At 41.2% G+C, this 16,029-nt stretch overlaps 1 protein-coding gene across 1 annotated transcript in view; it reads left to right on the top strand.

Annotated features, from left to right (window-relative positions):
* LOC134748507 (fatty acid synthase-like) overlaps positions 1–16,029 on the top strand; it is a 72,383-nt gene that overhangs the window by 13,536 nt on the left and 42,818 nt on the right. The window contains exons 3-7 of the mRNA XM_063683301.1: positions 11,616–11,739; positions 12,695–12,898; positions 13,247–13,363; positions 14,405–14,568; positions 15,594–15,736. Of these exons, the coding sequence (XP_063539371.1) occupies positions 11,616–11,739; positions 12,695–12,898; positions 13,247–13,363; positions 14,405–14,568; positions 15,594–15,736 (752 nt within the window). The remainder of the gene's footprint in view (positions 1–11,615; positions 11,740–12,694; positions 12,899–13,246; positions 13,364–14,404; positions 14,569–15,593; positions 15,737–16,029) is intronic.

Raw genomic sequence — 16,029 nt, 5'->3', positions numbered from 1 at the left:
AGAGAATCACATAAATCTTTAAGATACTTAATTGACCTTGTGACCAAAAACTTGAGGGCACTGACCACGCTTGGACAGCCGGTTGACCAATGGGATACGCTCATTATATTTATGGTGTCCAGTAAACTGGACTCGACCACCAGTGGTAAGTGGGAGGAGCATAGAAATAATCTCTCCGACTTGCCACTCTTGGACGAATTTATCGAGTTTCTTCGCAATCGAGCGGACATTTTAGAAACCACATTTGCTAATAGACATGAAAAAAGCGTCTCTCATATTCCTAAAGATAGTCAACCAAAAAATGAACATAAGGGCTCATTCACACAAAATGAACATAAAGGCTCATTCACACATAGCAAATTTTCAAAAAGTTTCCTCACGTCTAGTGCTTCTAAACCGGTAGGTTTATCGTGTCCAATGTGTAGTCAAGGTCATAGAATCATAGACTGCGAATCATTCAAATCTTTACCGCTCGAAAACAAGTGGAGCGAAGCCTTAAAGTTAAATCTTTGCACCAACTGTTTACGACGCGGACATGAAACACGTAATTGTAGATTAGGAGGATGTAGGTTATGTCATAAGAAGCATAATACATTATTGCATAAAGAAAATAACGTAACTAAACCCTTGCCTGCGACGACACCCACGGTTGGAACATCAAATGACCTTGAAGTAGTCAACCAACCGCCTAGGGCTTTAACAGTCCGATCAGGTAAGCAGATTATGCTTGGTACCGCTTTAGTTAAGGTATCCAACCCCAATAAAAATGTGGATTATGTAGCACGCGCTGTCCTTGATGCAGGCAGCCAAACTTGCTTTATTACTGAAGACCTAAAAAATAAACTTGGATTAGGGAATCCTGAACCCGATTCTTTAGATATATCGGGCATTAAAAACATTAAACTCTCAGTATCCGATCAATGCGACGTGACTGTCAGCTCCCTGTCCAATCAGTTCCAAGTGACCCTACACTGCGGAGTCCTTGATGAAATTACAGATCAGTTGCCTAACTTGCCCGTAGACCTTAGTCAACTAAACATACCTAAACATATTCAGCTCGCTGATCCTGAATTCCATAAAGTTTCTGATATTGATATATTGATAGGTGCCGAAATATTTTACGAACTATTATGTTTGGAGAAAATAAGTCTGGGAAAAAATATGCCCCTCCTTGTAAGTACAGAATTCGGCTGGATCGTAGCAGGTCCTTTAAGTCCAGCAAATTTTCCTAATTCTTTAACGTCACAAAAACTTCATTGTTTTTTCACAAAAGAAATCAGTGAAAAGTTAACCAGGTTCTGGAACCTTGAAGAACTTCCAGAAGCCAAGGCTCCTTTGTCAGCTGACGAGGAGTATTGTGAAGAGCACTTTAAAGCTCATACTTACCGTTTACCAGATGGCAGGTTCTCAGTTCAGATGCCACTGAAAGAGACCCCTGAAAAGTCATTAGGCGACTCTTACCGAGGTGCTGCCAAGCGATTTTATACCTTAGAGAAAAAATTAAATAAAAATCCTAATTTAAAAAAACAATATAGTGATTTTATACATGAATACGAGTCTTTAGGTCATCTCACACGAATCGATAGGCCGAAGTTCGGCTATTACCTAGCACATTTCTGCGTTATAAGAGAAAATAGTGAAAGTACCAAATTGAGAGTAGTTTTCGATGGAAGTATGAAAAGCGCCTCTTTAAAGAGCCTAAACGACATACAATATGTAGGCCCTGTGGTGCAAGACGATCTTTTTAATATTTTGATCAGGTGTAGCATCTCATACCTGGGTCCTAACTCCCAGTCCTTACTCCCACGGGCTGATGCTCTGGATTCTCCAATCGGCTATAATTCCTTAACGCTTTTGCCTTGTCTTCCTGTCTGATTCTCGTCTTCCAAATTACTCTCTGAAACTTTTGATTTAAAATGTTTTACTTTCTGGCTACCATTTCCAATTCTCCCTAAACTCCTTCTACCCTAATACGGCCCTGACCCGTCCGGTTACTTACCTTGCTGTTTTTCTAATCACTTCATGTTTTTATAATGATTTCAAAGCTAATCGACCTAAAATTCACTATAAATTTTCCTTGACATATTTGTTTCTTTGTTTTGACATAATCCGTCAAACTAATAATTTACTCTAAATTCTTTAGCATGAAGTTTAGGTCGTATAGTTTTCAAGTAGTTTGTTCTAAATTTTACCTAAAAATTGTTACTGGTGAACAAATATTTTCAAATATTTTCAAAATTAATAACGAAGTAAAGAAGAATTCTAGAAAATGTTATTGCTAGCTATATAAGCGGCCCAGCGGACATCTGAATTCAGTTTGCTTCTAGTTCCCAATAAAGGAACGTCAGTTGTAAGGGTCCGTGCGGGGCCAAGCCAGGCCCCGCACCATCAAGAAACCCTCGCTCGCGCTCCTTAAAAAGTTACCTGTGTTCCTGGCGAAGTCTGGCGCTCTCTGCACGCACCCAAGTCCGGTGGTGCTTTGCAGTTGCTCTAGCGGAGCGCCTCGTCTCCTAGGCGCGCGCTATCGGCGCGCCTCGCCTCAACAGGCGCGTGCTGTCACCGCGCCTCGCCCGCTATCGGCGCGCCTCGCCTCAACAGGCGCGTGTTGTCACTGCGCCTCGCCTCTTTGAAGAGCGTGCTTATCAGCGCGCCTTACCCAGCGCGCCTTACCGTGCGCGCGCTATCAGCGCGCCTTACCCAGCGAGCCTTACCGTGCGCGTGCTACCAGCGCGCCTTACTGTGCGCGTGCTGCCAGCACGCCTCACCTTTGCGCGTGCTATCTGCGCGCCTTACCTTTGCGCGTGCTATCTGCGTGCCTTACTCTTGCGCGTGCTATCTGCGCGCCTTACTGTGCGCGTGCTACCAGCGCGCCTCACCTTGCGCGTGCTATCTGCGCGCCTTACCTTTGCGCGTGCTATCTGCGCGCCTTACTGTGCGCGTGCTACCAGCGCGCCTCACCTTGCGCGTGCTATCAGCGCGCCTATCCGTGTGCGTGCTCCTGCCTTGCACGTGCTATTAGCGCGACTATAAACTTTATTTTATTCTTTTTGTAATTTAAACCATCTGTAGCGTGTCATATTTAGACAATAGCCGTTAAATAAAGAACCTACCCCTGTTATATCTATCTTTCCTTTCTACCTCCTCACTCCTAGCTCCGTTACTCACTCCTCCAATATACGTGGAGGAGGGAGTAACGTGACAGTTTTGGCGCCCAACTTTTAAATTTACCGGCTTTCTTAACCCACTAAATTCTAAATTATAGACAGAATCCGTGTCTTTAAATCTTAAATAACTTTTCGGCCTCTTTCTGTTTAATTTTCTATTTCCTTAGTCAATATGGCACGTTTTTTAGATTATCTTATTATAGCAATCAGACTAGATAGCTACTTTTTTTATCACTTTTATTTCTAATGATGTATTTTTATAGGTCTTTAACTTTATAATAATTGTACTTCTTTTACTTTGCAGCTCAGCCCGTCCTCCTCCTCCCCTTTGTCCTTCTTCAAGCTCGTTTTCATTCTTCATTAACTGTCATTTTCCATTTCTTTCATTTTGTGTGATTGTATTCATCTGTAAATATTTCTTCATTCTCGGGTGGCTTAATAAGCCAGGTGCCCTTCTTTTTCTTTTCTTCACCCTGCAGAGCGGTAGTCCAACTCTGAAGAAAAAAATAAGCCTTATGGTCAAACACTACTTTTTTTTACTCTACTGTGGTAGGTCTACCCCTACCACAACCTAGAAGTAGGTTCTACCCCTACTCTCTATTCTCTCGTCGGCTCTAAACCGACTAGAACTTGTACATAAACTTATCTTCGCGGAGCGGCTGACTACTCCCTTAAAATAAGCCTTAGGTCGTTCATTATTATCTTATTATCTTTTCCAGTGGAGCGGCTGACTACTCCCTTCTATAAAGAAGCCTCAGGTCATAGCGAGGACTTCTTAGGAGTGTGCGTCATAGAGCGTGAACCACATCCCCTTCCTTTGCCAGAGACTTATGAATGCGTGATTATGACAGGAGATGTATGAGTGCAGGGAAGTTCCTCGATCTATTCATCTTCTTCTCCATTATATCACTCATCCTCTCGTTCCATTTATTCATCCCCATTAACGAGCTTGCTCTTTCTTTCTTCTGACTTACTGACTTACCTACCCACTTAATTACTTACCTACTTACTTACTTACTTACCTACTTACCTTACTTCCTTTACTTTCCCCTAAACTTAACTCTTCACAAAAAAAAACTTTTCCGTTTAAGATTACGACAAAGTTTTTTTTTCCGTGGTTTTTGGGGTAATGTAGCATCTCATACCTGGGTCCTAACTCCCAGTCCTTACTCCCACGGGCTGATGCTCTGGATTCTCCAATCGGCTATAATTCCTTAACGCTTTTGCCTTGTCTTCCTGTCTGATTCTCGTCTTCCAAATTACTCTCTGAAACTTTTGATTTAAAATGTTTTACTTTCTGGCTACCATTTCCAATTCTCCCTAAACTCCTTCTACCCTAATACGGCCCTGACCCGTCCGGTTACTTACCTTGCTGTTTTTCTAATCACTTCATGTTTTTATAATGATTTCAAAGCTAATCGACCTAAAATTCACTATAAATTTTCCTTGACATATTTGTTTCTTTGTTTTGACATAATCCGTCAAACTAATAATTTACTCTAAATTCTTTAGCATGAAGTTTAGGTCGTATAGTTTTCAAGTAGTTTGTTCTAAATTTTACCTAAAAATTGTTACTGGTGAACAAATATTTTCAAATATTTTCAAAATTAATAACGAAGTAAAGAAGAATTCTAGAAAATGTTATTGCTAGCTATATAAGCGGCCCAGCGGACATCTGAATTCAGTTTGCTTCTAGTTCCCAATAAAGGAACGTCAGTTGTAAGGGTCCGTGCGGGGCCAAGCCAGGCCCCGCACCATCAAGAAACCCTCGCTCGCGCTCCTTAAAAAGTTACCTGTGTTCCTGGCGAAGTCTGGCGCTCTCTGCACGCACCCAAGTCCGGTGGTGCTTTGCAGTTGCTCTAGCGGAGCGCCTCGTCTCCTAGGCGCGCGCTATCGGCGCGCCTCGCCTCAACAGGCGCGTGCTGTCACCGCGCCTCGCCCGCTATCGGCGCGCCTCGCCTCAACAGGCGCGTGTTGTCACTGCGCCTCGCCTCTTTGAAGAGCGTGCTTATCAGCGCGCCTTACCCAGCGCGCCTTACCGTGCGCGCGCTATCAGCGCGCCTTACCCAGCGAGCCTTACCGTGCGCGTGCTACCAGCGCGCCTTACTGTGCGCGTGCTGCCAGCACGCCTCACCTTTGCGCGTGCTATCTGCGCGCCTTACCTTTGCGCGTGCTATCTGCGTGCCTTACTCTTGCGCGTGCTATCTGCGCGCCTTACTGTGCGCGTGCTACCAGCGCGCCTCACCTTGCGCGTGCTATCTGCGCGCCTTACCTTTGCGCGTGCTATCTGCGCGCCTTACTGTGCGCGTGCTACCAGCGCGCCTCACCTTGCGCGTGCTATCAGCGCGCCTATCCGTGTGCGTGCTCCTGCCTTGCACGTGCTATTAGCGCGACTATAAACTTTATTTTATTCTTTTTGTAATTTAAACCATCTGTAGCGTGTCATATTTAGACAATAGCCGTTAAATAAAGAACCTACCCCTGTTATATCTATCTTTCCTTTCTACCTCCTCACTCCCAGCTCCGTTACTCACTCCTCCAATATACGTGGAGGAGGGAGTAACGTGACACAGGTTCCGTCAACATAAGTATGTTTTTACGGGAGATATAGAAAAATGTTATCGCCAAATCCTAATTCATGATTCGCAACGAAACTTACAGTTAATATTATGGCGCGAAGATGACACAAAGCCTTTAGAAGTGCTTCAATTAAATACTGTCTCATACGGCACGGCCTCGGCACCGTTCTTAAGCTCACGGTGTCTTTTACAGCTCGCATTAGAATGCCCGGATCCTTTAGTATCTGAAGTCATAAAAAGTGATTGCTATATGGATGATGTCTTAACAGGTGCAGACAGTAAAGAAACTTTGTGCCACGTACTCAACGGAGTAGTAGGCACACTTAATTCGGCATGCTTTCCAGTGCATAAATTCCGTAGCAACTGCCCTGAAATATTTAAGGATTCGCCAGTATCTGACAATCTAAACCTAAGTAAACAGTCCAGTGTTCTAGGTGTACAGTGGACACCAAACACTGACAATCTTACATTTGCAATAGAACCAATTCCTAAAGATGAAAAAGCTACAAAGAGAACAATCTTATCTAACACTTGTAAGATATTTGACCCTCTTGGGCTCTTAAGTGCTTGCACTATAACACTTAAAATCTTACTTCAAAAACTGTGGTCTCTCAAGTTGACTTGGGATGAGGAGGTACCCGCGGACATTAAGAAAACGTGGCTAAAACTACATAACGACTTGCATGCTTTACTTTCAGTTTCTGTACCTAGGCATGTACAATGCTCATCTCCTGTCGCTTGTGCGATCCATTGTTTTGTAGACGCGTCTAAAGACGCTTACGCGGCTTGCGTATACGTACGCACCACGGATAGTTCAGACTCCATAACTGTCAGATTGCTTTGCGCAAAAACACGAGTTTGTCCCCTTAAACTTCAGACCATACCTAAACTTGAATTAGCAGCAGCTTTGTTGGGCGCTCGACTCGTTTCCAAGGTCAGCGGAGCTCTCCGTTGCTCCATACAGGAAAAGGTTTTTTGGTCCGACTCCACTATTGCACTTGGCTGGATAAAAACAAGCCCTAAAATACTTAAAACATTCGTGTGTAACAGAGTGAATGAGATTCGTGAGCTTACCTCTAGAGACTCGTGGCGACATGTACCTACTGATAAAAATCCCGCTGACCTGGCCTCGAGAGGAGTAGCTCCAAGTCTTCTTGTTGAGTCATCTTTGTGGTGGGAAGGTCCAGTTTTCCTGAAACATGACGAATCTCAATGGCCGCAAAACCCCACCACCGAGACCGCTTTACCTGAAATAAAAGTCTTACAATCAAACATAAATCAAAACAATGAAACTAATAACTTAATTGTCATAAAAAGATATTCAAGTTCATTACACTTAAAAAGAATAATTGCATATGTCCACAGATTTATAAGTAATTGTAAAATCAAAGAAAAACATAATCGATCAGTAGGACCCCTTAAAGAAAATGAACTTAGTTCAGCCTTAACTTACCTTATAAAACTAGCCCAGTCAGAGTCATTTAAAGATGAACTTAAACTAATAAAAAATAATAAAAAACTTACCTCATCCCATATGTTACAGCTGTCTCCTTTTCTTGATGACGTCGGCGTGCTGAGAGTAGGTGGTCGGCTTAATAATAGCGAATATAGTTATGATAAAAAGCATCCAGTGTTACTACACGCTAAACATTATTTAACAAAATTGTTGATGCGAGCCGAGCATCTACGCTTACTGCACGCTGGCCCTCAGCTACTCCTGGCAAGCTTCAAAGACCAGTTTTGGCCCCTGGGAGGTAGAACGTTGGCACGAAGCATATATCACTGCTGCGTAATATGCACTCGTCTTAGAGCCAAAGCCATGGAGCCGCTGATGGGCCACCTACCAGCTAGTCGAATTACTCCTAGCTACCCCTTTGCTATAACGGGAACAGATTTCTGTGGTCCATTTCCAATTTCAAGCAAAATAGGACGCGGAAATCGAATTAGCAAATGCTACATTTGTATATTTATTTGTTTTTGGACTAAGGCAGTCCACTTAGAAACCGTTAGTGACCTTAGTGCTAAAGCATTCATTGCCTGCCTTCGCAGATTCATTTCGCGTAGAGGAAGACCGAGTAAAATTTATTGCGATAACGGTACTAATTTTGTTGGTGCAAACAATGAACTGGGACGAGCATTACAAGCAGGCATGAGGTCCATATATAATTACACAGCCGAAGAGCGCATTCAGTTCATATTTAATCCCCCTTATTCCCCCACATTCGGCGGGCTATGGGAGGCCAATGTTAAATGCTTAAAATATCATTTAAAAAGATCAATAGGTAACTCTAGCTTAACGTTTCTGGAGTTAAGTACCCTTTGCACGGAAGTTGAAGCAGTTCTTAACTCCCGACCCCTTACCCCTCTTACATGTAACCCTAGCGACCTTTCTCCCCTCTTCCTCATCGGGCGTCCCCTGACTTCGCTGGCGTCCCCTCCTGCTGCATCCCGTAAGGGCATAAAGACGCGCTATCAGCTGCTCGAGTCGCTGCGTGACAGTTTTGCCAAGAGGTGGAAAAACGAGTACCTCTCCGAGCTACAAAAACGAACAAAATGGAGACATCCCTACAGAGATCTTAAGGAAGGCGCTATGGTAGTGTTTAAAGAGGATAACCTACCTCCCATGAGATGGAAACTTGCACGTGTCCATCGACTATACTATGGCAAGGACGGAATCGCCAGAGTAGGCGATTTTAGAACGATCAGAGGGATCGAACGACGGGCACTGAATAAGGTGTGCCCCCTCCCTGATGACAATGATGAGATGTTGGAAGAAGCTTCAGCGCCAGCCAATGCTACCGACACCTCAGCTTCCTCCAACGGCCCCCCAGCATGTCTACGACAACAAGTTACCGCGCGGGGCGCGGGCGCGCGGGGGACGGACCCCACCACAAGCCATTAGCTCCAGCGGCCGCCACAGCGCCGCACGCGTCTTACATACATAAACGCGAATATCAACCCTTGTATCAGTTTCGGATATTAAATCCCTATTTCACATACATCAAAATCTTTTACTTGCACCATAATCGCCTGCATAGTCCTATTGCAAAATTCATCATATACGCGGATGACATATGTGCAATAATCCACGGTCGTAGCCAAGAGGAACTGCAGTCGAACGCTACAGACATAATTCTAAAATTGCTGCACTGGTTCCAAGCTAACGGCATGCAGTTAAATATCGAGAAAACGAACCTCCTCCAATTCTCACTTAACAGTAGGGTACAGCTACGGCTGGATTTGACTGTTAACGGGGTTCAAATAGAACCCGTAGGTTATGCTCGATATGTTGGGTTTTGTTTCGATAGCGGTTTGCAATGGAGCCAACACATAGACGCGATCTGTAAAAAACTAAACTCTGCCTTCTACGCTATAGGACGCCTAAAGCATACGTTATCGGAACAGGGCCTGCTGACAGCATACTATGCATATTTCCATGCACACCTAACGAGAGGTATTGACCTTTGGGGCCTAGCGGCCGATAGGGACCGACCATTCATCCTGCAAAAAAAGGTAATAAGATTGATATCCCGAGTCCCTGAACACGAACCTGCACGGCAGCTATTTGTTAACCTTAAGGTGATGACTGTACCTTCGCTTTTTATATTTGAGATAGGTAAATATGTAAGGAAGAATCCTGATGAGTTTCCTCTAAGCAAGCCCTACTCAGCGAGAAGAAAACCGGCGCTGTCGATACCCACGCATAGGCTTCAGAAGTCAGGGAAGTCCTTAAGGGTAATAGGTGCAAAAATTTATAATAAATTACCTGAAGTAATAAAAAACTTTAGTAATGAACGACGTTTCACACGCGAACTCAAAACGTTTTGCACAAAAAAAGCATACTACTCGGTAAAAGAATTCCTAGACGAATGACTAAATATGTCGAAACCTTATAATTTATTTAATGTAATCATTTCATGACATTTCAATTTTTTTTTATATTTATAATTCAATTCAATGAAAACATGCTTAAAATTATGTTCACTTAATAGAAACGTATTGACTTGCATATGCCTTTTAAATGTATTATTGGTTTTATAATTGTAATAATAATTGTATTGTTCTTCTAATTGTAAATAATTTTTGAATATGACCCTTTAGGCGGGCCAGGACAGATTCGTATTAAATCAGTTGAGGTTTAGGCCTTAATCTGAGTAAGTACGACTCTAAGGTTGCCAGTTTCTATTTAATTCGGATTCTAAATAGGTTTGATTATGAATAGGGCATTTTCTAAGTTATCCAAGTTCCTAAAATGTTAGGTTATTAAAATCTCAAATTCCTAGCACTTCAGATTCTCATTATGCCGAATTCTGAGTAGGACAGAAAATTTCATATTGGAATCTTAGTATGTGTAATTCCGAGTACGACCGATTCGATGTTGATCGGATTCTGTTATAATTTTTTTTTTTTAAATTATACACAAAATATGTACCATTATGCCAAAATAGATACTTGTCCATTGAACATTTCCTTCTTACTCTGAGTCGACGGAGCCCCGCTATGCGGGGCTCCTATTTCTCAGCGGTTTGCCCTTCGGGCATCTAAAGCAACCTAACGAACCTAACCTACCTATCTATTGATTTAGTGTGACGTTATTCATCATTAAAAGATTCTGTTCAATTTCTTAATCGAATCGTTGCTAATCGGATGAGATAAGAAACCGCATTAGTCCTAATCCAACTCGTTACCAACCTGACGTAGTACTGTCATGTCACGGGACCCCTTTATTCGAATCTGTCCTACTCAGAAATTGGTTTAAAGAGAAAGTGACTTCCATATCATAAGTCGTATGTCGAAACTGCTTTATTCAGAAACATACCTATAGCAAATCAGACCTCAACAGAGTCGTACTTACTCAGATTCTGGCCTAAAACCCAACTGCCTTAATACGAATCTGTCCTGGCCCACCTAAAGGTTCCTTTAGGCGGGCCAGGACAGATTCGTATTAAATCAGTTGAGGTTTAGGCCTTAATCTGAGTAAGTACGACTCTAAGGTTGCCAGTTTCTATTTAATTCGGATTCTAAATAGGTTTGATTATGAATAGGGCATTTTCTAAGTTATCCAAGTTCCTAAAATGTTAGGTTATTAAAATCTCAAATTCCTAGCACTTCAGATTCTCATTATGCCGAATTCTGAGTAGGACAGAAAATTTCATATTGGAATCTTAGTATGTGTAATTCCGAGTACGACCGATTCGATGTTGATCGGATTCTGTTATAATTTTTTTTTTTAAATTATACACAAAATATGTACCATTATGCCAAAATAGATACTTGTCCATTGAACATTTCCTTCTTACTCTGAGTCGACGGAGCCCCGCTATGCGGGGCTCCTATTTCTCGGCGGTTTGCCCTTCGGGCATCTAAAGCAACCTAACGAACCTAACCTACCTATCTATTGATTTAGTGTGACGTTATTCATCATTAAAAGATTCTGTTCAATTTCTTAATCGAATCGTTGCTAATCGGATGAGATAAGAAACCGCATTAGTCCTAATCCAACTCGTTACCAACCTGACGTAGTACTGTCATGTCACGAGACCCCTTTATTCGAATCTGTCCTACTCAGAAATTGGTTTAAAGAGAAAGTGACTTCCATATCATAAGTCGTATGTCGAAACTGCTTTATTCAGAAACATACCTATAGCAAATCAGACCTCAACAGAGTCGTACTTACTCAGATTCTGGCCTAAAACCCAACTGCCTTAATACGAATCTGTCCTGGCCCACCTAAAGGTTCTATAACTGGTAACCGCAAACGGAAACGAAATCCTTTTCATTCCCGGAAATAAACGAAACCGGTTTGAAAAATAAAACGGTTTTCGAGCCCTGCTTGGTTGATTCAGTAAGTTTCTTCTTCCAATAATTCCAGGTGTAAACCCTGAGCATCTGTCCGGGAAGAAAGTCGGCGTTTACGTGGGATCTAGCTTGGCAGAAAGTAATAAAACCGGTTTTTACTTGGGCTTTGAAGACAAGACGGGTTTAAGTATAGCTGGGTAAGTACATCATAGTAATATTATGTTTTTCAAACATTTTACTTAGATCTATACTTATCTAATTTTCAATTCTAGAGGCATATAATTAGTTATTTAATAATCACATGTACTGTCAAATAAAACTGGCTAAGAGCATGTCGGGCCATGCATAGCCTTAGCTGTATGGTTATCCTATTTTAATTAGTAGCGGCTAAACCGGCCGAAAAGCACATCAAATGTACAGAAGTCTCGACCACGCGTATATTTTTATGCCATTTGGGGTTCTAACGCTCTATAGCTTTTCAAAAAGCTTACTAAAAGACTGTTCGACTTTACTGGTGAGAAAAGAACAGGCAGCTGCCTCGCGCAATCTTAATAGTATCGCAAACCAGCGGGTAAATCATGCCAGCATCATCGGCACGATGCCACAGGGGCCAAATTTTTTAGCAGTATTTTAGTTTTTTTAGTATTCGTTTTTAGTTAAAATTTAGTTTTATTTTATAAATAACAAACTTTAGAAGCAAACAGTTAAACTTTATTGATAATCATTTAAATAGCAAGAACACGGAAAGCACCACGTGATCACCTGTCATGTCATAGAAAAGTAAGCGCCGGAAGCTCCGGCCCGGACACGGCCCGGTCTAACGTGAGTCATCCTTTAATTCGCTCCACCGGGAAAAATATTTGACTGTCAGGGAACAAATATGTAACAATTGATGAATAAGGGATTGATAATTATATCGTTGCAAGCTGTGTCCATTGTTAATAAATTAGCAGATTAAAACAGGTGTAAGAGTGTCCGTTTAGTAAATTGAACAGTCTAAATGTCAAGCTTCTATGAAATTATGACGTATAAAGTAACACATGCACTGGATATGCTATCAAAATTGTTACAGACTTTTCTTGGTCTAATTCTAGTTTCTATTTATACGTTATTTGACTTATTTTTAGTCAATAAGGTAAAATTGTTACTCAGGTGCAACAAGTCAATGTTCGCCAATCGGGTTTCCTACTGGCTCAACGCGAAGGGTCCATCATTGGCTGTCGACGGCGGGTGCTGCAGCTCCGCAGTAGCGCTGGAGCAAGCCTACCAGGCGCTCACTCGAGGCGACTGCGAGGCAGCCGTGGTAGGTGGCTGTAACATCTGCCTGCATCCGCAAACTTCTATCCATTTGGGCAGGTAAATATTAAATCATCATCATATATTTAAGAGCATTTGTCGGTGGAGTAACCGTCATTCATCCCGCTTCTTTGCTATTGTTTTGAGCTCCAAATTTGACAATACATTAATCTTCTCTAACTTCTTTTAAACCCGATCCATAAACGGACGTCTCGGCCTTCTACCGGCCTCTTATTCCTTTAATTTTTCTTTTCATGTCATATCAGGAGGTGCCCCAACATATTGCGTCTCCTGGTTATCGATGGTCTTTATTAGAAACCTTTTCTCTCCTACTAAATTTATGACAATCATGACCAGAGTTTTATTATTTAGTCTATTTAATTATTTATATTTTCATTTATTTTTCAGGTCAATTTCTCTATGTTTGGATGGTAAAAATAAATCCTATGACAAATCAGCTGATGGCTGTGTGAGATCTGAAGGCATTAACGTGCTCTTCTTACAAAAAGCTAAAGATGCTTTAAGGTATGTAATCAGCAGGTATCTCCTAATGCGAGAGCATTAAGATTACGTTCAGATGTCGATTGCAGCAACGTTACTGTTGTGTCAATCTGCTCTGCTGCATTCGCCATCCGAATGTATTATTTGCAATCAACCATTAAACACTTTCCCGTACCTACATAATTTGGCAGTTACTTCATTATCACTACATATTTAAGTACATAGTATAAAAAAAGTCGCTTTCCACTGTCTGTATGTCTTTCCCTATGTTCTTAGATCTTTAAAACTACGCAACGGATTTTGATGCGGTTTTTTGTAATAGATAGAGCGATTCAAGAGGAAGGTTTATATTATGTATAATTTGTAATGGTTTTGTGTAAATTAGTTGAACTACCCGCGCGAAGCCTGGGCGGGTGGCTAGTTTTCTATACCTAATGGTAATTAATTCACCCACTTAGCTTAGGGCCACTTGCACCATTCGCTAACCCGTGGTTAACCGGTTAAACCTAGAGTTACCATGAATTTTTTACTAGTATAATTTGACACCGTGTTAACGGTTTAACCGCTTAACCCCGGGTTAGTGAATGGTGCAAGTGGCGCTTAGTGTACCAAGAGTTTTATAAATAATCACAATTAATGTCCCATTATTTTACTTAGATTGTAAGTACAGATACGGTCAAAGAAATTGATTTATGTAACAATTCGTACCTTTTTATATTATTGTCACTGTGACAAGGTACGAAATGATACACAAATCAAATTCCTTGACCGTAGTCACAGGTGTATTGATGGTAAATTAAGATTTATCTATCATAGCATGTTCTCGATATTTGGACAGTGTTTCAAGTGCTATATCCACGAAGTATTTGACGATACAGAGTTTGTCAACAATTTACAAGCAGTGAGAATTAAGTAGGTAGGAATACAACAAATAATTTTACATGATGTAAGTACCTAAATCTTGTGATTAATATTATAGTATAGTATAGTATTATGTAATCATGTTAGCTTGGTATCATTTTTACTTGATTGATTATTGAGAAAGAAAAATATTTACAATTTTAGAATTTATGCTGACGTAGTTTACTCCAAAGTGAAATATATTGCTCATAAACATCCTGGAAGCTGGAACCGAACAACGGAGGAAGTTACAGAATTCCTCAAAGAATTTTATGATGAAATCAAAGTATCTCCGAGAGATGTTGAATATGTGGAAGGCTTTGGAGCAGGTAAAATTTGGATATAATATTATATACATTAAAAAAAAAACTTTAAAAGGGTCTAGTAGGCTAAGTGAACAAGAAGTGCCCCAAACGACGGATTTGGTCATTCTTTCAGGTGGTGTACTGGCAGGTCCTAAGAACACTCTATGCTTAATATCAGTCCTCGATCTTCTTTTGTTTTCGAGTTATTCAGGATAATGTAAAATAATCAGCGTATCATTGGAACTGCGACCTTCACTAAAACGAATTGCTACTAGAAAAGTGGGTTAGGTTAGGTTAGAATTGCGACCTTTACAGAAACCAACTGCTACTAGAAAAGTAGGTTAGGTTAGAACTGCGACCTTCACTCAAATCAACTGCTACTAGAAAAGTGGGTTAGGTTAGGTTAGAACTGCGACCTTCACAGAAACCCACTGCTACTAGAAAACAAATCCAGTGGGCAGAAAGTGTTTGTTCTGTATTGATTATTTATGTATGTATGTATCTAAACAAATGATGCCCAATATATTTTTAGTTTAAAAAAACAGCTGATCAGCAAAGGGTTAGGGTTGTTACATTTGCCGATCAACTGATTTTTCAGCTAACCAATTTTTGCGGATCAGTTAAATTGTAATCCAAAATGAAATAATCCGCTTACCCACTGATTGCTTAACAAAATGTGGTTAATGGTGGATCGCTTACTGCCGATCAAATAATTAATTTGCCAACCAAATCCATTTAGAGCAGCTCAGTATGACATTAATTGCGAACTGGTTTAGAAATACTTGCTAACCTTTAATTGCTGACCAATTTCAGCTTTTTGGCTGACCAAATCTATATTTTTGTTCATCAAAATAGGAATATTTTGCAGATCGATTAAATGATACCCATCATAGTTTAAGTTATGAAAATTTCCTTTACTAATGAATTGTCTGCCGTGAACGAGAAAATAACGTGTGTGTTTTGTGGTTTCGTTCGCGATAGTTTAAGTTCTTCACAACTCAGATCTTTCGTACCTGAAGGTTTTTGTTTTAACATTGTTTGCGTCTTAGGTGACGCTGAAGTTGACAAGACAGAGTTGGAAGCAATAGATAATGTGTTCTGCGGAGGTCGCAGTGACCCTCTCTACGTCGGCAGCGTCATGTCCAATGTGGGCTACTTAGAGTCCGCTTCGAGTATTGCGGGGATTACGAAGGTTTGCGATAGTTGTTTTTTGTTTTTTATTTTTATTTTTATGAGGAGACAAGCAGCAGACGAATCGCCTGATGACAAACAACACCAGAGGGATTGGAAGTTCGTTGTCAGCATTTAATATGGGAGTAAAGTACGCTCTTTTCTTAAAGATCGTATCGGCCAGAAATACCACAGGCCACAGTTCATTCCACAGTTTAGCTGTACGAGGCAGGAAGTATCTGGAGTAACGCACAGTTGAGGATTGCCATCCAAGTGGCCAGTGCCCATGAGACTCTTGTTTTAGTATTTTGCTTC

Source organism: Cydia strobilella, chromosome 16 (genome assembly GCF_947568885.1).
Source record: "Cydia strobilella chromosome 16, ilCydStro3.1, whole genome shotgun sequence".
NCBI classification, from domain to species: domain Eukaryota; kingdom Metazoa; phylum Arthropoda; class Insecta; order Lepidoptera; family Tortricidae; genus Cydia; species Cydia strobilella.
The sequence above is the reverse complement of the archived record's forward strand: the minus strand, read 5'-3'. Positions and strand labels throughout refer to the sequence as shown.